The sequence below is a fragment of the Dermacentor andersoni genome, chromosome 1, assembly GCF_023375885.2.
Source record: "Dermacentor andersoni chromosome 1, qqDerAnde1_hic_scaffold, whole genome shotgun sequence".
Taxonomy (NCBI): Eukaryota; Metazoa; Arthropoda; class Arachnida; order Ixodida; family Ixodidae; genus Dermacentor; species Dermacentor andersoni.
In genome coordinates this window covers 380,627,043-380,652,926 of record NC_092814.1, presented here as the reverse complement: position 1 = coordinate 380,652,926, position 25,884 = coordinate 380,627,043, and the positions used below count along the sequence as shown (strand labels likewise).

Genomic DNA, 25,884 nt, shown 5'->3' with positions numbered 1-25,884 from the left:
TTAATCTCGGTTTTATCGAAAAGGTGCTTACAGCCACAATCCCTGCAGTGTGCAGGAAGGTGCGTGGAGTTGCTCAGGGCCTGTTAAGATGAAGAATGTTTTCTTAGCCTGTCATTTAGACAGGGCCCCGTCTGCCCAATGGAAACTTTCCCACAGTTGAGTGGTATCTTATAAACCACTTCGGTAGCAAAGGAGGCGAGAGGTATCGTGTGTTTCTTTTCACAGGTCTTGTTCTTCTTAAGGCCGTTTTGCAAAGGTGCACAACCGAGAATGCTTGAGAGGAGCTGTGAAGACGAGGTCAACGGCGTGTTTTTCCCGATCCTTTTTAGGTTGTGTGAAATCGTTTTGTCTCTGAATGTATACTTAGTTGCAAGCGAGCGTCTTTCCTGTCCACGTCTCCTTTCTCCGCGACGCTTCTGCGCTCCCCTTCGCGAAGATCATGTCAGACCAACTAGCCCAACAGCTTACTATTCCATTAGAGACACCAAGGTCCACGTCGAATCGCTCTGCTTGCAGACGAGTGCAATCCAGGGCCCGCCGCACTGCGTTCACGCCGCTGTATGTGAAGGTACAGGCTCTGTAAAGGTCAGCATGTCACCTTGAATATGTTCACGGGCATGAAGCCACATGCGTGTTTTCGCAAACACTTAGTAAACGCAAGCGCATACCGGTAACAGACGTTAGTTGTTTTTCAAGCGCTCCTGTTTTCAACAAATTAATCTGGTGCAGTAAGAAACAAGCTTTAGTGTATTTTCAAATGTAAACTTAAAAAAAGAACGGCTGTAGAATACAACAATTTACGAAACTCGCAACCTACAGGGCTGATCACGCTCATCTAGAGCCTCGAGCAGCGTACGGCGGAGCAAATGAACTGAAATTTAGCATAGCTGTTTGACTAAGGACAAAGTACTTGTGCCTGAACGGGTTTCACGTTTTTCCACTTGCATTTCGACTTGTTTCTTCGTAACTCAGTACCTCCCTTAAAATTTGTTTTTCCTTACACAGAGCTTGGCTCGATCGCTGTAGACAAGTGGGATCACCTCCTTACGCGATTAAGTGTCATGCAAATGTAGTACAAGCTTCGTAACTAGTTACAGTGCTTCAGGTCGTTACGCCTGTCTTGAAGCACATTTTAAAGATGCCTTAGCAATGAACACTCGCTAAGGCACGGTTTGAGCACTGCGGCACGCTGCACATGCGATTACTATTCCCTTTTTTGATGTTCGGTGCATCCATAAACTACCGCGAGACTGAACTGCCGAAGTGCGTCGCAGATTTCCATCACTGGGCGACTGCTTCGGAGGAGGGCTGCATGGCGCCGCCTGCGTTCCTGGAATGACTGAATAGATGTGCGCTTTCTTTTCACCGGCAACATCGTGCATTGCCGATGATCAGCGGGCAGATTAGCCATCTTCCATTTCGGCGGCGAGCCAAGGGAAGTTGACAAACTGCGTGGCCAGGAACGACTTGAATACAACCAACAAAAACAAATGCGTGCGATTAAGCTGTTCGCAGAACTGCACTGAATGAGGAGCCAGCGAGCAACATGCGAGCACTCTGCTTGCAGCACAGTTGACGCAGTCCATTTGTGTTTCGGAGTGTGGAGCAGCGTAGAGCTATGGGTGCAGCCCATTCATGTTCAGAGTGGTGGAAGGGTGACGGGAGAGAGTTGCACAGAGATGGCTGGAAAATGAGCGCGCAGCGGCTGTTGGAACAGCGGCCCATCGTGGAGCGGCTCGAATTTCTCGTTTTCTTTTTTTCTTTTCAAGGATTTCGCATTTCACTACCTTTCGGCTCGGACACCCAGAAGCGAGACTTCACTGTTACAACCGATAATGCGGCATTGAGGCATTGTAGTAACCTGGTTATTTCACCATGGAAAACATACAAAAGTCAAAGGCGCAGCAGCTTCTCATTTTTATAACTGATATATTCTTAAAACTGGTATCGTTATAAGTGGGTTCGACTGTACAACAAAAAATCTATAGGTGTGCATGGTGTTGCTGTTAAATACAATGTGTCGTACGTCTAACACACCCTACACAAATGCAAGCAGGCTGAATTGTCAACTCTGACTGATGTCACAAATCTCACATGTTGCCACACTGTGAAGTGACATCATGCAAAGTTTAATTTTTTTAATAAGCTGACTTTGGTGGTCCTATAGAAAACATTATATTACTAGGCTTCTGACCAGAATACAAATGCCAGTGAAAAAATGTGGCAAAGTTGAATAATACAAGCTTTCAGGAGCTCTCAGCCTCCAAACATTTTCAACCAACGGATATAATGTGCATGTCAGCTGCCATCCACGTCAACTCAATCGAGGAACAAATTTTTCAAAGTACCATATAAATGAATGCCCCTTGTGAAATTTGTGGGATATCTGAAGACTATTACATGTAAAAGAATGCTTCAAAAGCATCACTTTTGCAATCACCCAGTCCCTAGTTTGGCATAGCTTTTTAAGGGATGCCAGAACAAGACACTGTTGTATGATACTGAACACGTAAATGAAAACAGGCAAAAGCAAGATTTTATAAAAGTAATTGTTCCTTTTGTCAACATTTTGTCCACGTAACAAGCAGAAAAGTTCAATGTATCAACAGCACATGTGGAAGGCTCTTTGCAATTGTAATGTTTGTGCAGTAGGACAAGGTGTACAAGGTGTGATGGCTATGCTATGCATCATGAAAATCCTCCACAATTCATTGGGTCCCACCCAAAGGCATGGCATTCAGATTGTTTGGTCAAACTTGGCTCAAAATAGCATGCTGCATGCAAGAGGACATGTACCATCATGCCATAATGAAACATGGATATGGAAAAACAAACTAGAAGGTGCATTTCTTTTTCACACTCGCCAGTGTGTGCAACACTGGTGTGATTAATTCATGGACACTTAGTTTTTGGGCCAGAGCACATTTAGTACCCAGTTACACTACAATCACACATTGCAGTTTCAACTAGTTGAGTGAATGCGCTTCTCTATCTTATTTCTTGCTGTTCATGCTTCATTCCAGCATGACCATGTGCCACTGTTTTCTCACAAGTGGCACACACAGGGCAACCTTCAACTTGGAAAAATCAGGCTGTGGTGAAAGGAAAGGTGTCTTCTCACTCAAACCCCCATTGCACCTACTTATTGCGTTATCAACATTTTCAATATTGGCAAAATCATTTATTTTTAGCATATGAACCTCTATTTAAAGCGACAGGACAAACAAGTTCCCAGAAAAATTTGTTTGCTTTGTTTCACAAGTTTAACTTTCTCATGGATACTGATCACCAACTCACAACACTTATTTATTTTGTGATGGCAACTCCCAAGTTGCACCAATTCCGGAAAACTGAATAACTGATTAACATAAATTGCCTGACAATTTCTAACAAAAACAAGCACTAGAAAAGCTTAGCTTAAAACAGGCCAGCCAATGCATGATAAAAAGACAACTGACAAAACCACCACCTATATTAAACTACATTTGTGTCTCAACTAACAAAGTTACTAAAACTCAGTTTGTTGATTAAAGCGTTCATTACAAAGTGAAGTACCTAGGTACTTCAACTATTGCAAACACTAAACCCAAGAGCCCTTCAATATAGCAAGGGTCTCTCTTAACCTTTGATGTCATGTGTGTTGCTCTTTATGCAAGTCACAAAGAGTATTATTAGAACAAGATTTGTTACTCACACAAAGAAGGCCCCAGCAACACCAACGAACAACTCGAGGTTTCCAACCTGGGAACGTGAGCAGAATTTTGCCAGCCTGCAGCAGGAAATAAAGGCAGTTAGGCATTGTCCTTGCAGGCCACACAGTGGCTGTGTTGCCAAAGCTTCGTGTGCCACATGGGCCATTCATTTCTATTTCATTCAGCACTTCTCCACACTCGACACGGGTCCTCTGCTGTCACTCCTCTCCCTATACACACTATCCTTCTCATATTCTCATCTTCTGTCCCCCATTATCCCAACTTTTGGCAAGATGATTGCAGTGTGGCTTCAACCAGTGCACTGACCTGTGTGATATCACATGACCACTTCCTTTCACTTCCCCCAATTTTTATGACGATTTTCATGACCCCTGATTGACATGCCTGCAGCCATACTACATTTGGCAAGGTTTTGATTTGTTGCAATAAAGGATGATAGAATTCACTGTTTGTTGCGTGCTCGAGGAATTTACACCTTATACCATCGTTACTGAGTGAGCAGCTAATAAAGCAAGAAAAACACTACAAGTGCTTGTCTACACTGCACTGCAACACTTCACTGTGAATTCTTGCACACAAAGACGCCTTGCCATCATCGCTGGGCAGCCAGCTCCCACTTCACTTTTCTTTTTGTGAAAATATTTTTCGCATTTCCGTGCAAATTAAATTACATAAAAAATAATAAGAAATAAGCCAAAGTAGCCCTTCAAACCTATGCACTATGTGATGTAATCAAAATCAAAGCAAATTTCAAGATGAGTCACCGTGCAAAGTAACATATTTGAGTAAGGCAATTTGCCTCACGAAATAAACTAGCCTTGGTGTTAACAGCACAAAACATAGAAGGGACACACAGTGCTTGTGGTGTCGTCTTCTCGTCTCAAAAACCAACAAGCCCAGGCTGTTATTCTAGCAATAAACTAGTCTGTAGCCTGAATGAGCAGGCTGCAAAAGGACAGTTTTATCAGGTGTGTGCCCTTGAGCTAACCTAAATAGCTTGAAATATGAAAAAAAAAGAAAAAGAGAGAAGAGAAGAGAAGAAGAAAACTCACCTGAAGGCCCAAGAAGACGAGAAATATGGACGTGAGGCATCCTAGTGTACCTTCAGGGTCATATGGCAGGTGCGTGTGATATATATGCTGCAAGCAACAGAAGGCATCCATGTAGTGAAGCTGCAGTGATGCTGCTGCTGCATACATTCAAGGGATGCAAAATAATGAGAACAAGATATTTATTTAAGCAGTACCAGCTCGACTAAACAAAAAACAAGTAACAAGAATAAAAAAATGACCTCCCAATTAAACTTGCAGCTTAATCTCAAGACTGTCCTTGGCAACTTTCTGCAACAGTGAACAGTCTGTCACACTAGCTCCTCAGCTACAAGTGTCCCCCTAGTCTTACGTGATCCCTTTTATTATTGGTTAAAAAAATATGCAATGCCATCTGTCAAAGGCTCAATGAATGTACACACCAGATGTGGCAACCAATGGTGCTGAAATATGCTAGCAAACCTACAAACCATAGACAGTGCAGCAAACCAGAAAAAAGTGCACACATATTTCAGCAATCTTTACTAATGGATAAAAATTCAGGCTGAATAAGTGCTAAGCCTGCAAAAATCCACTTCAGCATGCCTATAGAGTAGACTTTCAGTCTAATAATCTGAAACTGTAGGATCACTTTTGTGGATATTCCTCTCAGTGCATATCGATTGGCTAAGCAATTGCCATGATGCCTGCCAATTAAGTCAGCTGCCACACTGGCCATTACATTGCGCAGACATTGAAAGTAAGTGAGGGTATCCCAGAAAGCGATTGATTAAGAATATACAAGGGGGAATCAGAAAGTCTTTGTCCCATTTTTTAAAAACAAATTACGCCTGTAAATGAAAAGTCAACACATCCATTCAAGAGGTGGTCCTTTCTTGAACAGGCCCAGCCTTATGTGCCGGTAGCTCCGCGGCACAGTGCTGCTGTCAGTTGTTGAAGATGGCAGTTGTGCTTCACACGTCCATGGCGTACAAGCAACGAAGTGTGATTCGTTTTCTATGGAGCAAGGGACGGACACCCGCTGAAATCCACAGGGAAATGCAGCCCACATATGGGGAAAGATGTCACGCTTTGAGAAGTGTGAGGTGGTGGTGTTGTGAGTTCGCAAAAGGCCGTGAAGACTTGCATGACAACGAGCGTTCGGGGAGGCCGTGTGCGTCGCAGACTGACAATATTTCCTGCGTGGATGCAATGGTGAAAGCGGATCGGCGTGTGCGCCTCAAGGACATTTCTTGGGAGCTTGGCATTTCGTCTGGGAGTGTTTATGACATTGTTCACGGCTCCTTAGGGCATTGGGAGATTTCATGTCGGTGGGTGCCTAAGCAGTTGGTTGACATGATGAAAGGCAAGTGAATGATTGCTTCACTGAATCATCTGCAGTGGTATGCCGAGGAGGGTGAAAGTTTCCTGGACCACGCTGTTACTGGCGATGAAATGTGGGTACTGCATTTCACGCCGGAATCAAAGCAGCAGAGCATGGTGTGGAAACATCCAGGTTCACCTGTGACAAAAAATTCTGTTCAGTGCCATCTGTTGGGAAAGTGATGTTGACAGTCTTGTGGGATTGCCAAGGACCGTTCCTGCTGGATTTCATGCCACAACATGCAACCATCAATGCCAACAGTTATTGTGCCACACTGTCACGTCTGCTAGCTGCCATCAGGCTAAAACACCAAGGGATTCTCGATATGGACAAAGCGGTTATCCTCCATGACAATGCGAGGTCACATGTAGCAATCAGAACCACTGACAAGCCCCGGTCATTTCACTGGGAGAGTCTGGACCACCCACCATACAGTCCGGACCTTGCCCCTAGTGATTTCCACGTTTTCAGTCCACTGAAGAAGTTCCTGGAAAGCGATTCACGTGCAATGATGAAGCCAAGACAGCAGTGCAACAGTGGTTCCGCAGTCAGCTGGACGAATTCTACCACAAGGGCATCTCAAATTTAGTGCCATAATGGGACAAATGTCTGAACCGGTGTGAGGACTATGTGGAAAAATAGTATAAGGTATGTAGAATAGTATGTATATTTGTAATTACCTGTATGTACTTTATTTTGGCTAATAAAAATGGGGTAAGGACTTTCTGATTCACCCTCTTAGAATCGGCACATCTTTTCTAAAAATACAATTTCAAAACCCTACCTCACCTAATTTCAACCTCGTTCAGAGACATAATCTAGCAACTAACTAATTTCTAGCCCAAGCGCACCACGCCATTTTATCTAATTAACCATGGGTGGTGCAAACAGCATACCTTAGAAGTCAAACAAACATGAATACCTTTGTCACGGTTTCTTCATACAAAGCAGGCTTTTCAAATAATTTCCTAATACTATGCTGATTGCATTTATACTATGAAAATCGCATTTCATTTGGAACAAGAATGCTTGGATTTGTCTACACAGCTACAATGAAACAGCTAAAGAGTGCTGGATTGTACTTTTACATGAGGCTGATAAGTACACTTGCCACTGAAGAATCACTTTGGTCCCTATAAGTAGGATATGCTGGACATTACAACAGAACAAAACAAAATGACAAAAACAAGAAAGTTAAACTAGCATGCCACAGATTAAACAAGTGTCAACACATTAGATTACAGATTAAATTGCACATCAGTGTGGTAAGGTACCTGTATACATGCACATGCACCCTCAAAATGGGAAATTCTACCACAATGCTACTAGGAGGAGTCATTATAACTTTCGCTATTTTGAGTATACGCACACACAATATTAAGTTACATATACGTAGTTTGCATGTGACGTCACATTTGTCGTCTGTCCTGACCATCTGCCATTGCTGGGTACCTTGCTTGCCTCACTTGTATTGAGCTCTCTATTCACTTCATCGCGTGTTTATGGTCCTAGGAGATGCGACAAGTTAGAAGCCCCGCATTTTGCCCTTCGTCGTACATGGACCAGCTTTAGGGGCCAATGTGGGCTTGCTATAAAAAAAGGTCGAAAGGTGCGACGGTGTGGACCCGCACAAACTATACATTGGTGTGGATGAGACATCAGATTACGAGGTGCTGCCAATCACAACACACGCGGATATGATTATAATTACCTGCTGATGCCTGCAATCTACGTCACTCTGCGAGAAATGAATGCTTACAAATTGCTGCATGTACAAAATTACTTTGGGTGAGGAAAATAGCAAAGTGCCTACCGGCATGTTACCACTGTCCTCGGCGAAATCAATAAAAGCAAGGCGCTTTGCATGTGGCCGTGAAAACTTTATTGTCCCATTATTCTGCGAGTTACTCTGTTCACAGATGGCCCTGCTTGTCATACAGGTTCAACTATGCGTGCACGGTTTTTCTTTTGTGTGTGCGTGGAACAAAAGCTGGATGGTGAAACACAAGTCAGGTGTTCGCTGCTATTCTGAGTTTGGTTGTCTAGTTGACAGGTACTCCCAGTCCATACAGTGAATATTTTATTTTGTGAAGCAGAAGCACCCCCAAAACATTTAAACTTGTGGCAATCTTCCGTGCTTACCGTGTGTTTGGGCCACAGTGTTAAATAGTTTGGGAACAACTACAGCAGCTGTACATGAGTCATTTGATCTCCAAATAAACTGTTGTTTAACACATTAATGTGTTTAGTCAAGCAAAAAATTGGGCACACTGGCTATGATTTGTGGTCAGGGGCAATGCAAGGGCTCAGGGCGACGAAAACCAGATAACAAACACAGTGCTTGCGCCATGCCTCCTTTTTTTGTCTAATCCCGTGCAATATTGCTCCCGACTATAAATCCATTGCTTAAATCTAGAAAGGAATCAAGCATACTCTTGAAATGATTATGGGCTAGCCACAGGCACTGACTTTTTTTTTTCCCCAACGGCAATGTGTGTTCGCGCTGCTCTGTTATTACTTTTGGTGAATGGTGCAGACCTGGTTCTATGTAGTTTGGCTTCTTAGCAGTGTTACTTCTTGTGTAGCAACCAAAAATTGTGCAGATCAGCATGATCTCGATGCAAGCAGGAGCCTTGGATCAATAACAATGCAGCGGCAGTACAGTTCACTATAGCAGCACGTGCAGCCAGGCACCTAGCAATAGCGGACACACTCACAGAATGGACCGGAAGTGACGCGTGTGCAAACAATGTATATTTGCTTACCAGCTGGCATCATAAATGTGAAGAGCATACCTACATGATGCATATTAGTTTGTTCTAAAGCACACTTTTTTTCCCCTGAATAAACTTAACAAAAACTGGCCTGTAAATCAGAATATAGTACAAAAGCACAATTCTGCTAGCCATAGTTGGCAAGAACAGTGTCTCAGTGCGTATACCATAACATCTCAATTCATTGGTACCCCTTTCCCAGCAAACTTAAAGGGGCCGTGAACCACTTTTCATTCAAGTCGAGAAATGCATCTGAAGTTAAATTAGACTATTCCAGAAATACTTTGCCGCAAAAAGTTCTTCAATGCATTTAGCAGAAACAGAGTTATTGGCAATCAAACATACCATTCGCGCTGCTTCAAATACTTCAATGGTTTGCACTGCGAAGGCTACAGTGGAGTGCCCACAACTTTCTACCTACTGAATGTCACTGTCACGTGCAGTTCAAGTTTAATTTTGGATTTTCGCATAAATGCCACAATATGCAATTTTGGCACCTACGATGCACTAAACGTGCTAAACATGGTTGTCTTCAGCGAGCCACAGTGCACTCAGCCAGTGGGCTCGTCACGGCAGCCCGTGGCAGCTGCGGTATCTACCCTACAACGGCCGACCGCAGCTACATGCAACTGCAGCATTTGCTTTGTAGACGACAGGGCTAGAGTGTGTGCTCACGCTCATATGCTCCAGTCTGGATGTGCTACGTGGTGTGGACTGGCTTTGTCCTGCACCAGCTTGACCAATGGATAGCAGCCACATCCAACTTGTGTATTTTGGAGCACTATCAATAGCTCACTACGAAGCGAAGTCTGCCGAGGCGTCTAACCAGGAGTGGCCAGGAGCGAGTGTGCTGGCAAGTGTGCTTGTGGTCTGACATTAAGTGTCACGTGGTTCAAGGCTAGTTGAGTGTTCAAAACTAATCGAAATTAGCTAGACCTGATGGCTACGACACCGATAAGCAGGGTGGCCAAAGTTTGATCTATACGCAGGCGGCTGCAGCTGAGCATGAGCAGACAATAGTCAGCTTCTTCCGGAAGTACATAAATATTATTGAAATTCGAAAGCAGATTTTAGCTAACTTCAGCCTGTTTATTAAACTGCATCAATAAACATACACAGTAACAGTAGGAAGAAGAACACTGATCCAAACACCCTTCTTGATTGACATCAGCTATTCGCCAATAGCAGCCGCTCGTGGGAATCTTTTATATTATGAAACAAAGCGTTCAGAAAAGAGTGAGGCGCAGGCTTCTGTTGAAAAGAGAACATTTGAGAGAAAGATTACTTTGCACTCCACTCTACGCACCGTACACAACTGCAAAATTTGGCTGAGATGTTCACAGCAGTGTATGCTATCAGCGGACTGTGTTTTTTTACCAAGCCCGTCACGTGGTTCAGGGCCCCTTTAATGCATTAATAAAAGTAGAGAAAGGTCATGCCCTGGTGAAAAAGCAGACAAAGTTCCCAAGCCCCAAGGTGAGAAACTACTAAGAACAACCAATAATTGGTATGGCTTGTTAATGGTTGCCAATTGGCAACACCAGAATTCGCTACTTCAGCTGGCAACACTGTCCAAATAAACAAAGATAGCTACGACATTCAGGGTCACGGCAGCTCTTTCGCTTATTGCTGTGCTCACGTTCCTCGCTTGTGGCATAGAATCGAAGTGTTTCGTCAAAGCCGAAAGGGACCTTGCTGCTAAATACCTTATTTTGATCGGTCTCAAGGATTTCAGTGACGAAACTGCAGAAATAGTCGCGCAGTGTATGCAAACTTCTGGCCTGCCTAGTGAGCCACATAAACTTTTTAAAGACAAAGATCCTTTCAACTGAGCCGGAGGTTAAAAAAGGAATGTGTTTGTGCACAGCAGGCCTCTTCAAAAGGCACAAGCCTTGTTTGTGGTGTTGCTCCACTGCTACAGGTACGATACTGGACTGTTTTTGACCTTCATAGGCAACTCCGCACTGCGACTCGTGTTGCAGATATCACATATCACAAGAAGCCAACAAACACTGACACTGAGGACAACATGGCGGAAATTACTTGTGCTTAATAAATTAAATAAAGAAACGATAGATTAAAAGAAATGAAAGTGGACGAAAAAACAACTTGCCACAGGTGGGGAACAATCCCACAACCTTCGCATTTTTCGTGCGATGCTCTACAAATTGAGCTATTGCGGCGCCGTTTTCCCATCCACTTTCTTGGGTATTTATGTTTCTTTGTAGAACCCTAGGAGTGTTAGCCAGCGCCACCACTCACAGACCTTGGCGGCGGACGTGGAACGTCCTTTCTGCCATAGGCGTCATGAGAATGTGATCTTTTTGGGGTGAAGGCAACCGGTCAATAAACCCACACATGCTACTTGAAGGCATCAATGTTGCCAGATTCGAGACCCTCGTTATGTAATAAATGAGAAGAAAGGGGGTTAGCCGAGGGACCCGATTTTTATTAGTCCTATCATAAGAAGCCAACAAACACTGACACTGAGGTTGTGGGATCGGTTGTGACACAGGTTGTGGGATCGTTCCCCACCTGCGGCAAGTTGTTTTTTCATCCACTTTCATTTCCATTAATTTATCGTTTCTTTATTTCATTTATTAAGCACAAGTAATCTCCCCTATGTTGTCCTCGGTGTCAGTGTTTGTTGGCTTCTTATATGACTAATAAAAATCGGGCCCCTCGGCTAACCCCCTTTTTTCTCAGATATCACACAGCATCTCACAATATATAGGCAGTAATGTCTGTTGTGCTTTCAGAAGCCAAATGCGGATATTCTGCACTGAGGCTAAAAACTGTAATCTTACATGGTCAGTGTGCCTTGGGATAGAAATAAATGAGTTTTGTTTGTGAGTTGGGGTGCAAGTTTCTCTTTATAGTTAGCTGATCTGTGTGATAAGGTCTTCTCCACCCGATGCTGGTGCTTGTTCGTGATCACAGTACGTAGTGTCTGAGGTAGGGCCCAGGCTTGGGAACACAGAAGAACCTGCCACCCGTAGGGATTCTCAAACTTCAGTGAAACGTAAGAAGTGAATAACAATTAACCGATAGGACCAAGTTGAGTTACCTGCAACAGGTTCCCAAAATTTAGCGACGGTTTTCTTTTGAGCAAAGTCACTTCTATTAATGTTAATAGCGTCAGAAAACAAACTATTAGCGTCAGAAAACAAACTAGTGGCACTGTGCGCTGATCGAATGCTCCAAAGTAGGAACGAGTGCTGTTTGCAGTTGCTTCTAAATTTCTTGCAAGCAAATAAACTGATAACTCACCACATTGAATGAGAAAAGAGCATCTTCTGCTTACACCGCTAAACTGAAGCACGCTATCAAAACGATATGTTGCCTTGTGGCATAACATGTGTCATGATCAACTTCATACCTATTGAGCTAGTTATCGATTCTGCTACCGGTGCCTGCAGAAGAAAGTACAATAGCGAGAATATTCCTGCTGCTTAAAGCATTAGTAACACTAATGCAGGGGAAGAAAACAATAAACCAAAAAAACTAAATAAAGCTTAAGCATACATTGCTACTGTATATACTGAAGCACCTGCCTAAACAAAGTACACTTCGCGATTTGAAACACCACCAAGATATTTCAATTATATAAAAAGAAAGTGATGGTCTACATGCCGCGAAGAAAAAAAGACGTCCAGAGTGAAGCGTTTCAATACTGGTATAGTACGAGTCACCTTTTCCCAATGCGCAAGTTTGTTATCTAAGCCACTGTCCGATGCGCGTCGTCTGCTACTTTCAGGAAAGAATTAAATGATACACTGCTGCTTTTCCATTGAAATGACACGTATAATGGTACACAACAAAAGTTATTTGACATCTGTCCTTTTTTTCTTTTTTGGGATTGTACGCTGAGGCAACATGATGATTTGAGAACTGAGAGGCATTCAGCATATGCTGTGATAGGAGATCCTCTTTTGCTTCAAGCCCGAATCAGGATTGGCCGGTTCTTGGCACAGCCACTAAGTGGCAAGCGATTACTTCGGAGTCGCGAATAGTGTTAGTATGTGCAGGTCATGAAAACATGTGCTTTTATGAAGAATATTCACATGTAAATTAAAAATTCAGCCTATGCTGTTCCTAATGTAGGCAGGCAAGCTGTGACAACATATGGTATACAGGCCTTTTCCTGGGGTTATCTATCAGTGGGTTTTGTAAAATTGCAATTCCATTTAAAAAAAGAAGAGGGGTGGGTGATGACTTGAGATATTGCAGTAAATAATCTGCTTTCTGGATGTTATTCCCACAGCGATTAACAGCATTCATCAATTGCTCACTACAACTCACCATGATGCTGAGCCTGTCAGGATGGCCTAGCTATGGCTGGCCCCTTGTGGTGGCGACTTAAAAGACAAGTGCAGCTAGGGAATCTAATTGGTGAGCGAATTGAGATGCATGCATGTCACTTGGCTCTTCTTTATTTTTATTTTTTTCCTGGCTCTACTAAGCTGCCGCTAATGTGAAAACTTGACTTGCATGAGAAGCTTAACCTGAGGAATTCTAGTAGGCACAATTTGTGCAAAAAATTGAACCATGTTTGTTCATGACTTGTACAAGTCACAGTGAAAAGAAAGAATTTTCACACACAAGACAAAGGGTGCACATTGCAATCAAAAGAGCTGCGTTTTTCTCATTTCTGGACATGACAATAGGGTGCACGTTACATTCAAAGGTGTATTAGTATTGAATAAATAGGGCTTTGAAACTGCAAGCCTCAAGAAATGAAGAAAAGCAAAGCACTAATGAAAGCGGGAAAAAAATGTCCTAGGACCATTGGTACTAGCACTCTTGATCCCAGATACGTATATAGAACTTGAAGGGGATTGCGAAATAGTTAGATCTAGTGATAATTCAAAATATAAGATATGCTTATCTGAAGCTTATCTGAGAGCTCCGCATGTCTTGGACAGTTTCCAGAGATCATAAAAGGCGGGAGCTTGCCGATTTGCTTCTCTAAGGCTATGTCAAATACAGAAAAGTTGACTATTTTTTGCTCACGAACGCTGCAAGTTGCTTGCGCTGCGAAATAGTCTTTGATATACAGAACGCAACACTAACCCTAAAAGCCCGCATTGGCCAGACATGAGACCGCAGTGCACCTCGTGTGCATCGAAGTGCTTGTTGTGCATCTTTATGCAAGACAAGGTAGAAATGAATGCATTGCGGGAGCAAACTAGCCTGCAGGGATATGCACCATGGCGCCATCATTGCAATTGTGTGTGAACATGCCAGGCTGCATGTTCGTTACAATACCAACAATACGCCATTTAAACGGCTGATTGTCATAAGTGGGCAACGAGCCAGGTGACCTGCTGTGTCGGGTTTCAGAACAGACTTCTTGCTACAACCAGCCGTCCTCACTTCCCGACCCCCTAAAAAGTTTGTCTCTTCTTGTGCACCATCCAGTGCTCAGATGCCTCATGGCCAGTACGTCCCTTCGATCTCAGCCCTTCCCCTCCCACCTTTGCATCGGTGACTGCCGAAACTACACATACGCTGTTACGGTAGTTTCAAAAGTGGCTTAAGTCCAGCTTGCAGAACACTGAGTCCATTCCCACTCATGCGTAACCGTGCGCGCTCGAATAAAATGCATTCAGCGCGGACCTGTCAATCGCACAGCCGATGAGTTTCGCCTGCCACACTTGCAATGGTCTTTTTCCGAAGTGCGGATGTGGCGTGCGGTGGTTTTGTTAAATTCAAATTGTATTGTAAAGATCCATCCAAGTGGAGGTTGGGGTTGAATTCGTTTTGGCAGCTCGTGGAAAGCCCTAGTCTACAAAACAAACCTCATGGTGCAGCATCTCCAGTTCGGCATCCCACGCTCAGTGCCACTCGGTGAAAAAAAAGAACGAGCATCATCCACACTTTCTTGTGGAACGCATATCAGACCGGGATTCCTTTTGTATTCTTGGGGCAATGTGGTGATCTGCTCTTGCCGATAACGAACAGCCGCAGTTTGCACAAGCCATGGTTCCACATGGGTAGCAAGCTAAACTGAGAGAGTCCTGGGCTGATTTTTACACAATAGCATTTACTGTCCTACAGATTCAATCTCGTTTGACAGCAACTATCGAACAGTGCCATTTACAGTCTGTCGGCAATAAATATTTCTGACGACACCGAAAATGATCACGCCTCCATTATGAGAAGCACACTTGCAGGGGTGTGGTGCAGCGTTCTATACCTACATCAAATGTGGCGGTGAATGGAAGTCCGATGTACGCGTAGTACATTGCTATAGTACTTTTTCATAGCATTTTCAAGGGCATTTTATGCCTGCTTGACATAGACAATAATTATGTGTAACGGAGTGTGACCTATTCGGAATCAATTTGACGTACAAAATCCATGCATCTTGGGGCATGCATAAGAAAGGCAGAGAATTCATTAAAGGCAGGCGAAGAGGTCAGCCTGACCTTTGTTTGAATTTGACAGCAGCCAACAAAACACGGAGGAGGGATAAGGCAAGATAGGTAATTACATGACTATGCAAGCAACAGGCTGCACTGCCCATTTTTTTGTCAGGAGCCACTGACAAAGCAACAGCCATGGCTTTCTAAGAGGAAATTGAACTGAATACACTGAAAACTGAAATCTTGGCAACAAATTATAATAGGAAAACAATTATTCTAGAAATGTATATACTTATAAAGTAGAATAGCAGAATATGCTTCTCATGTAGGAAGGCAACCCTCAAACGCGAACAAGTTTGAAATGAAAAATATTCTAGTGTGAGACAGACAACTATGACTCACTGAATGGTGTCTTCACTATATATAGTTATAATTTGTCTTCTCAGAAAGCGGTACTAGGCAATCTAGAGACTTTTGATACAGTCAATAAGGTAAAGACGATTCATAAATCCTTCACCTTCTAATCTTTCTTTACATTGCCAAGATTGTAACTGCACGCCAGAGTTAGATGAATGCGCGATATTGTACAGGCATAAGAATGAAGATACGCATCTTATGGTAGAGGCATGGCATATCTATAATGGTGGAAGTGCGTACGTGAGTCAGCCTTCGATTACTTTACATAAGGAAGAGATTAAGTGCCTTAACAGTTATCTCTCACGTAGACTGGCACATGTACCCGACTGACACGTGGTGATACCATTCCAGAGCTTGCGCAGATAAGTTTTGTGTCTTCTTTCTTTTTTCGCCTCAGTGCTCCCTTCAGTTGATAGTTGACGTTCGTGTTGTCCACTTCTCTACTCTTCTGTCCTGTCTGCACGCCTCACCTCTTTTTTGCATAATGAATCCTTACCAACTAGCTCAGCTTTCTGTCATTCTAAGCTTCATAAATCAGGCCTCGAAATGTCTCAAAACAGCTATGCTGAGAACCCTTGTGATTTCATTTGTCCACCTGTTTGACAAGAGCATTGGTGCATCAAGTACAGTAAGTGCTGTGAACACAGTACTCACCCATAAATATCAGACTAATTGTTGTCTGCTGTTGGAGACAGCAGAATACTTTCATGCATGCAATAAATGTCAAACAGTGCCGTGGTGACTGCAAAAACCCCACAAGTTGTTTGTGTAGCTCTCCCTTACCTGCACATCTGGCTTCTGGTAGATGTGCTGCTTGCCAAAGATTGTTCGATCGATAAAGCCAGCTGCCCCGCCTGTGCAGTTTTCAAAACTGCTGTTCTGGTGCAAGCCTCCAGGACCAAGGTAGCCCCTAGATAATGGTGAAGTAATTGTAATAAAAGCCTCAGACATCTCCACTGCAATGGCACTGGCCTGTCTTATAGCAGGACAAAATAAAAATTCGCAGGAGGCCTTTGCTAGCTCCACACATACTAAATAGCAATTCTTTTTACTCCAAACAGACACATTTCAACACTTAAGTTACATAGCAAATTAGTAAACATGCTCAGCACATGCACACTGCCTATGGTTGTATACACACATGTAGTGAAACCGTGTTATTACGAACACCACATTAACGAACTTTTCAGATTAACAAATTTTTCATAAATCCCCTGCTGACTTCCCTCTTATAGTTTCAACGTAAAAGTATCTCAGTACTATGAACTTCACAATACCAAACTTTTCATCATAACGATCGTTATTCAGTTTCCCTGTGATGTTAACCAATGCCTCAATACTACAAACTAATATTCCGAAATCTGGGGATTTTTAGATTTCGGTGTATCCTTCATGGCAGCCGAAACAGTAGGCTAGCAGACGACAAGGTGCACAGAGCAGATGTCACGGTGCATGGGTTCGGAAAACCTGAGACAGTGCCTGAGAAAAAAAGAATGTGGGCGAGCGGAGGCGACGACGCATCTGGTTTTGTGAGCGCATGCTCCGCCCAGAAAAGTGTTGCCTAGCAACGGAGGCACGTTTCTTCCGTTTTTCACCTTTCTTTCTGCGCATGCCTCTTCCTTTTGTGCTTCTTTCTGCGGCCATACTAGCTACGCATGCATTGAAATGTAACCTCCATACTTGCGGGGATGCCACATGGTTGCACTTTGCACTTTCCAGACGCCATTTACGCACGCTTGCACTTTGACATAGTTCAGGTGTCCGCCGTAAGCGACAGTTGCAGTATCCACAGCAAGAAACGTGAAAAACAAACAAAAAGCAAGAAACATAGTGCTTTGGAGGCGACATGGGGCTACCTTTTTGTTGGTAGTTTTCTCGGTGTCAACGTCTATTTTGCATGTGTCACTCTTATTATACGGTGCTTCGGTAGTGTGTGGCGGCGGAATCTATGGAAAATAACAACCGCATTGTGCCAAAAGCCAACAGCGACATTTTCCTGGATAGCCCATATGGTGACAACTTATGAACTGATGGGTTGATGTGCAGAATGGTTAATTTTGCGGCTTTCACTGTAACGATCATTCAGAATAATGAACAATTTACCATGGTCCCCTGAAGTTTGTTATATAGAGATTTCACTGTATGCACAGATTCAAATCTTGATTTAGCCCTTTAATGCCCCACGTATCACACATGTTTAGCTGAGTTTGATGCCTCAAAAATCTTATTCAGGCATGGGAATCTTAATGGATATAGTAGTGTTATGATACACTGGTGCGAGACCACATCCTGTGCCGCGTTGGCCTCGGCAGAGTGCTAGGGCAGAGCTCCATCAAGTGCTACAGGTACTGACGTCTACGCCACATTGCAACTGCAATGGCCATGTCACGTGCCATTTCAGATCGACTCCCAGCACATCTTGACGGTCAGACTACTTGTTTTCTTTGCAAGTATGAACTGAAACTTGGTAGTTTAGGCGCAGTTACCTGTGCATATGTATAGAGGTCAGGGGTTCCTCATGTGTGTTTAATATTATGGTTTGCAGCATTCCTGTGTCCCTCATACTTACTTGTTTCATGTATAAATGTTTTTCTGCCACATTTGCACTGTGCCGTCTGTTTATTTATATTATTTATTTATTTCAAAATACTGCAGGCCAATGTGGTGGCCCAAGCAGGTGTGCACATGGTTTACATCCAACATGAATGTAGAAAACAACAGGCAACAAAAAGCAAGAAAGAAAAGAAAGGAAGAAGAAAAAGAAAGTTTAAAAGAGAAGGTGACACTCCAACTCAGCGAGAAAATTATTGGAACCAAAAATATCAGACGGCAATGAATTCCAATCTTCCACAGTTCTAGGAAAATAACTGAATCTGAAAGATTTTGATCAGGCAAAGATTGGGGTTAGTGCAAATTCATGGCCATGGCGTGTGCGTCGTGTTGTTAGGGGTTTTATACTGACAGGCAGATCTATTTTTATGTTACCAAACATACAGTTATAAAGAAATGAAAGGCGACTAAACTTTCTGCGGGCTTCTAGAGTAGAAATACAGTTTAATTGCATTAGGTTGGATGGGGAATCAAGTCTACGATATTTGCCAAATATAAACCTAACAGCCTTTCTGTTAATACATTCAAGTTGCATGATATCTTTCTTTAAATAGGGATCCCAAATGATAGAAGCATACTCAAGCTTAGAACGAACACAGGTATTATAGGCTAAAAGCTTTGTTTGCGAAGGTGCGAATTTCAGCTTTCTTTTAAGGAACCATAACTTACGTAGTGCAGATGTGCAGATATCAGAAATGTGGGTTGACCAAGTTAAGTTGCTTGTGAGGGTGACACCTAAGTACTTATATTTGCCTACAATCGAGATATTATTGTTTCTAAGGGAATAACAGAACTGGCTAGGATTCAGTTTCCTGGTGATACGCAGTAGTACTGTTTTCTGAGTATTTAGTTGCATGCCCCATTTTTGACACCAGTCGTCAATAACATTCAGTGCATGTTGCAATTCAATGTGATCTCTGGGTGATACAATTTGTTTAAAAATGATACAATCATCCGCGAACAAACGTACAGACACATTTTCGAGAATAACATCAACCAAGTCATTGACATAAATTAAAAACAAAAGTGGTCCCAATACACTTCCCTGTGGGACTCCAGACGTGACATGAAGAATCGCAGATGATGAATCATTAATTACCACATACTGTTGTCTATTGTGAAGATAAGCCCCAATCCATTGAACTATTTTTCCTGGTAACCCCAAGCACTGTAATTTGTACAATAATTTCCCATGTGGCACTTTATCAAAGGCTTTACAGAAATCTAGAAAGAGAACATCTATTTGTCCTGATGCATCAAGCACTCGTAAAAATTCATGCGCAGTTGTAACTAGTTGTGTAGCAGTAGATAACCCTTTTCTAAATCCATGTTGAAATTTGGATAGTATGTTGTTATCACTAACGAATTCATGAATGAATTTTGCAATAACATGCTCGAGAAGTTTACAACAACTGCTTGTAATAGAGATAGGACGATAATTCTCAAACGACAAGTGGTCACCTTTTTTATAAATCGGCTTAACGCGTGCTATATACCCCAGTCAGCCAGTATTTCCCCTGAAGACAGTGAACAGTTAAAAAGAGCAGTTAGAAACCCGGATAAATACTCAGCGTACCGGTTAAGAAAGGCATTAGGGATACCGTCAGGCCCAGCAGATTTTTTAGGATCAAGTTTTAACAGCATATGTGTTACACCTTCCCTCGTTACTTCTATGTCAGTATCAGTTTCAACGACTGAATTCTGAAATTCATAATCATCGGTTTTAGTAGAAACACTCTGGAAATATGCATTAAAATGTTCAGCAATAGCACAGGAGTCAGTTATCACCAAACCATGGACATTCATTTTGCTAATCCCGGTTTTCGGCTCACTTAAGTACCGCCAAAACTTTTGGGGGTTAGCTTGAAGGAAATCTGTCAATGTGTAAGTATAAAAATATTTCCTTGCTTTTGCCAAGCTTGTTTGTAGCTTATCTTTTAATCCTGTAAACTGGGGAGTCATTGTTGCGCGCTTCTTGCGTAGTCTTAATTTTATGCTTCATGTGGATCATTTCTCGGTTAATCCACGGGTTTACACGGTGCTTACACATTTTTCTGCTGGGTACAAAATTATCAAGACAATAATGTATGGTTTTAACAAAGAGTTGCCATGAGGTCTCAACATCGTGTGATAAGGTTTCGATATGCGTGTCAAGGTAATCAATTATAGCGACATCATCAGCCTTAGAAAATTCCTTTACAACAGTGGCTGACTGAGTTTTTTAGTTCGACCTAAAACCTTATCGAAGGTAAAGAAGGTTAGGTTATGGTCAGAAATATCACTCTCAATTACAACGGTGCCGTGAATGAATATTTCACTGAGGAACAGTAAATCCAAAATTGAGCTGCCTCGAGTATAGTCAGTCACCGCTTGCTTAAGGTTGAGCAAAAACATGATGTCAAGAATAGAATCACCAGTAGAAGAACAGCCATAACCTAGGTTCTCCCAATCAATCGTTGGTAAATTAAAATCACCAGTTATCAATATGTTTTTATTACGCAAACCGTAAACGCAAACCACAAACCGGCTCTAGAGGGCTGAAATTTGTGACAGCCTTGTTTGACAACATCTAACAAAAAAATGCCATTTTGTCTGCATTTAATATTTACAACGCCTCATCATATATTCGCCCTTGCTGGCTGCGAGAAGTGAGCGCACTTGCAGGGGCGCGGTGTTGCACAGTGTTTAATATATCGAATGTGGAGGCGAATGAGAGGTTGACATACGTGTAGTACAGTGCTATTATACCTTCGCACAGGGTTTTCCAAGGGGATGTTGCGACTGTTCGACATAGACAATAATTCAATATATCTGGGTTTGATATATTTGAGATCTACTGTAATGAATGATCAGATGTCACAAAGTAAATCTAATATGTTTCTTGCCGATATCAGCATGTAACAAATATATATGCTTATAATGAACATAGAACATTGCTGTGTACGATCCAGGCACGCTCACATCGACAGCTTACTCACCGCACTTTTGTGCATTACAGGGCGCAGTCATCGACGCTGGCTGCTCTGAACACTCGACGCGACTACCAGTGCCTGAGCTAATTACCAGGTCATTGCTGGAATCAGATCCCGCCAAACTGGAGTCGAGGCAGGCTTGCTGCGCCACTACTGCTGCGCAGAAGCCTTCGATGATGCAACGGGGAACATAAAAGCATGCTTCACATTTCGATGGAGCCACTGCTGTGGACGATCCAGGCACGCTCACATCGACAGCCTACTCACAGCACTTTTGTGCATTACAGGTGCGTAAAACAACTTAACTAAATATTAGCTTCATGCCTGGGTCATCCTCCAGCTATGGGCGATGATGGATCTGATGCGGGGAGCAAGAATACGGGCAAAAGGGTCTTAGAAAAAACGCCCACAACGGTGATAGAACTTGCTGTGTTGTTTTTGAAGCTGAGTGCAAAGATTGACAACATGGATAAGAACCTAAACCGTGACCTTGGTTCCCTTAAGAAATCTGCAGATTTTATGAGCGAAAGCTTTGAGGAATTCAAGAAAGCACTTGGTAATGTGCAGAGGGAATTAGGCGAGATGAAGACGAAACAAAGTCGACTTAAAAGTGAAAACAGCCGCCTCTCTAAAGAGTTGCAGGCTACTAGACATGAACTGACGGAACTACAGCAATACAGTCGTAGAACAAATCAAAGTGAAAGGTATCCCCAGGGTACCCAATGAGTCACTGTCGGCAGTTGTTACCACCTTGGCAGCAAAGGTTGCTGCGCAGGTGACAATGGCTGATATTGATGTCATACACAGTGTTCCAACAAAAAACAAAAATTAGTCTAACATCATTATCAAATTCAAGACCTGTGCCACCTGTGACAACTTGTTTCAATGTGCGAAAAAAGCTTGTCTAACTGTAGCCGATTTCGGCCTGACAGAATGTACACCAGTGTTCATAAATGAGCACTTATGCACTGAGTACAAACTTTTACTGGCAAAAGCGAGTGCCGCAAAGAAGCAACACAATTGGAAATATGCTTGGGCATCGAGAGGACAAATATTAATGAGGAAAGCAGAGAACTCCAATGTCCTCCGCATCTTCACGGAGGCTGACCTAGACCATGTGGCATAAATCCCCAATATGCTGACGACTTCTTCTGTTGATAACTTTCATAGATTACATAGATCACACTCACTGCTTCAATGCAATGTAAGAAGCTTAGGAAAAAATTTTGATGCTCTTCTTACACTGTTGGCACAGCACAATAACATGTATGACGTCATAGCCATCACAGAAACTTGGATAAAGCCTGGCGAAAGTTATAACATTCCAAATTAAATTTTTCTCTCATGTCCTAGAATTGCTGCAAACAGGGGAGGAGGGGTGGGATTCTACAATAGAAACTCACTCGGGTACAGGCTTTATTCTCCTTTGAATAGACCTACTAGCGGACACTCGGAGATGTTTTTCGTAGAGTTGCACAATGTCATAATTGGTGTTGTATATTGTCCCCCGCATACTGAGTGTAGCATGTTTTTAAATGACTTAGAATATGCTTTCATTCACCTGACCGAAAATAATAAGAAAGCTGTTATAGTCGGCGACATGAATATTGACACTCTTAGTAGCAGACACACTGAATATTCAAATTTACTGTCTTCGTATGGGTTCAGTAATCTTGTCATTGGTCCCATGCGAATTACAAGTCATACTTCCACTTGCCTTGATCACATTTTATGTAACTTTGATGCAACTGAAAGCCTTTGTGGAGCCTACAATACAGGTCCCGCTGACCACTTACCGATTGCGTTCCTATATTGTCTTGACGATAGATATTTTAACCGGACAAATTTTTCCGGTACAACAAAGCAAACTGATTATGAAAAACTGTGACTGTCACTTTCCAACATGTTCTCCAACTTGGACGACTTAAATGCTAACGTGCACTGTTCTAAGCTAATAAAAAGACTTAAGGGTACAATTGCAGAGTGCACTCAAATAAAAGTAAAGACACGATAAGCGCAACCAATATGTCCATGGATGACACAGAGTGTACTGAACTTAATTAAAACGCGAAATTATTGGCATACTAAAGTGAAGCAATATTGAGGCAACATGTACTACTTTAATCAATATAAGGAGTGTAGAAACAAAGCCTTGGCAGCAATGCGCATACAGAAGAAGCTTTATTACAGTAACCAGATCGACTCGTCATCTCACAATCTGAAAAAATTATGGGCTACTATAAACTCTATTATTAAACCTACAGTTTCAAAACGAATTCTCCCATCGACAGCTACGGGATGCGATGCTTCATCAGTAAGTTGGCTACATAGATATTTCAATCCAGGAAGTAATAGCAACTACAAATCTATTAGATAGAGGAAAGGCACCTGGTCTCGATGGCATTGCGGTGTCAGTAGTGAAAAATAATATAAAAACCTCGGCACCTACTCTCGCTAAATTGTTTAACAAAGCATTTTACACGGGCACACACCCGGAGGTATTGAAGATAGTAAGAGTGACTCCTACTTATAAAAGTGAGGACCCTAATTATTTCGGTAATTATCGCCCTATATCGGTACTGAACTACATAAACATAATTTTTGAGAAACTACAGGCAAGTAGAATAAGAAAATTTCTACATAAAAATAACATCCTTTCCCCGCGTCAACATGGCTTTCAGAAGTCTCGATCAACAACTACCGCTATTCTGTCTTTAACTAATGCAATCAATGAAGCCTTGAACAACGAAATATCAATTGGAGTATTTTTAGATATAAGAAAGGCATTTGATGCTGTCAACTATCACATATTATTCATGAAATTGGAAAGACTTGGATTTTGAGGCATTTCCTTAGACTTATTAAAAAGCTATCTTGATAACCGTAAACAAGCAGTGGTCATCGATGAGCACACCTTAAGTCTCTCTGACATTACTAAGGGTGTACCACAAGAATTGGTACTTGGGACAATATTTTTTACAATGTGCATAAATGACCTTCCAGACGGCCTAAATGAAGCACATGCCTTCATGTATGCTGATGACACAGCTCTTGTGGCCAGCAGCAAATCTTTAAATAACGCAGTTAAAACAATCAACAATGAACTCTAATATATTAGCAAATGGTTTGAAAGTAATCGACTTTCTTTAAACACAAATAAAACGAAATTTGTTATTTTTAAGTCCCCGTTTAAGAAAAAGCCTTTTGAGGAGCCATGCCGCATTACGACTGGCCATAATGAAATAGAAAAAGTCGACTCAGTGCTCTACTTAGGGTAACCCTTGATTCCGCTCTGAACTGGAAGCCTCATATAGATAGGCTGTGTGGTAAGGTCTCTTCCGCATGCTTCGTACTGATAAAGGCACGGAGTAATTTCAGTTTCGAAACGTTGAGCATGTATGTGTGCGGGCTCCCGTGGGAGGGAGGCCATGGATCTTGTCTCGGATATGTGCTGCCTCACTGGTGGTTTGGGGCTCCTGTCGTGGGCGACACTTAGCAGTTTGGACAGCAACTAAGCCTTTCCGCTTCTGGGTGCCGATGGCTGTGTCGTCAGCATGCGGGAAATGGCGCGCACCCGAGCCTGCGGGGTCCGAGGCTTTCTCGCTCCTGCGGTGGTCTGCACCTTAGTTTATTGGTTTTTGTTTTGTTTGTTTGATCCAAAACAAGAAATGATTGTGCCTGTGTGTGAATCGTTTACTTTTCTTTGTATAACTGCATTGATCCATAACTAGCCTATGGCTAAGGATCCAGACGTTGTCGCATACCAGTTTTGGTTAATAGAATAAAGTTACTGTTAAATTGAATTGAATTGAATAATGAAGGTACTACTGGGTCAGATGAAACTCCATTACTATAACGAGGTATGACTGTATTGTGTCAACCAGCTTGTCTATGTTCAGCACTCTGGCTGGCTTACCTGAAGTGAATGGCTGTTTAGTTTCCCCAAAGACGTTAAATGCACACACTCACACAATTGAACAACAGTGGAATGAAATCATACCTGAGGCAGAATATCTCGTTAAAATTAAGCTTTCCAAGTTTTAGGAGTGAAAATACTGCATAAGTTCCTAAAACAGCTTTAATGGCTGACATGTAGCAAAAGACCACTGCCACATAGAATAAACATTCACATGCTCCTGGGGTCCTGGGGCCCAATTCCGCAACAATCCACTTCATTTTCCATTCTTTGGCTCTTCATCATTGTTTCAGACACGACTTGGAGGGTGAGGCACCGCTGGCTTTGCTAGGATCGCACCATCAGTGAAACACATGATAAATATAGAAAATGGAATGGAATGTTACAAAATATGACCCCTAGTTGAGTCAAACCAAGTTAACATAAAAATAAGCTGCATAAATTTGATTACATTCGTAAAAAAAAATCTATTATGCTAGTTTTATTCATGTATTTAACAAGAAAAGCTACCTTACTGCCTGCTCTGCTGGACGTGCAGAGTAAGTTTAGCAGTTTTAATGACAGATACATTGTTTGTGAGGTTCCTAGACGTTAAGGCATTTGAAGCACCCAAAGGAATATATGATATTTTCCCCCACCACTAGAAGGACACCCTTTACCTCGGCAGTAAGCATGCTGTAATGTGCAATCAGACACTTTAGA

At 42.4% G+C, this 25,884-nt stretch overlaps 1 protein-coding gene across 2 annotated transcripts in view; it reads right to left on the bottom strand.

The window, feature by feature from the left end:
- Hgsnat (Heparan-alpha-glucosaminide N-acetyltransferase) overlaps nucleotides 1-25,884 on the bottom strand; it is a 242,300-nt gene that overhangs the window by 73,544 nt on the left and 142,872 nt on the right. For both annotated transcript variants that reach the window (XM_055064926.2, XM_055064927.2), the window contains exons 11-13: nucleotides 16,468-16,594; nucleotides 4,766-4,852; nucleotides 3,695-3,769 (exon numbers count right to left, since the gene is read on the bottom strand). In XM_055064926.2, coding sequence (XP_054920901.1) covers nucleotides 3,695-3,769; nucleotides 4,766-4,852; nucleotides 16,468-16,594 — 289 coding nt within the window. The remainder of the gene's footprint in view (nucleotides 1-3,694; nucleotides 3,770-4,765; nucleotides 4,853-16,467; nucleotides 16,595-25,884) is intronic.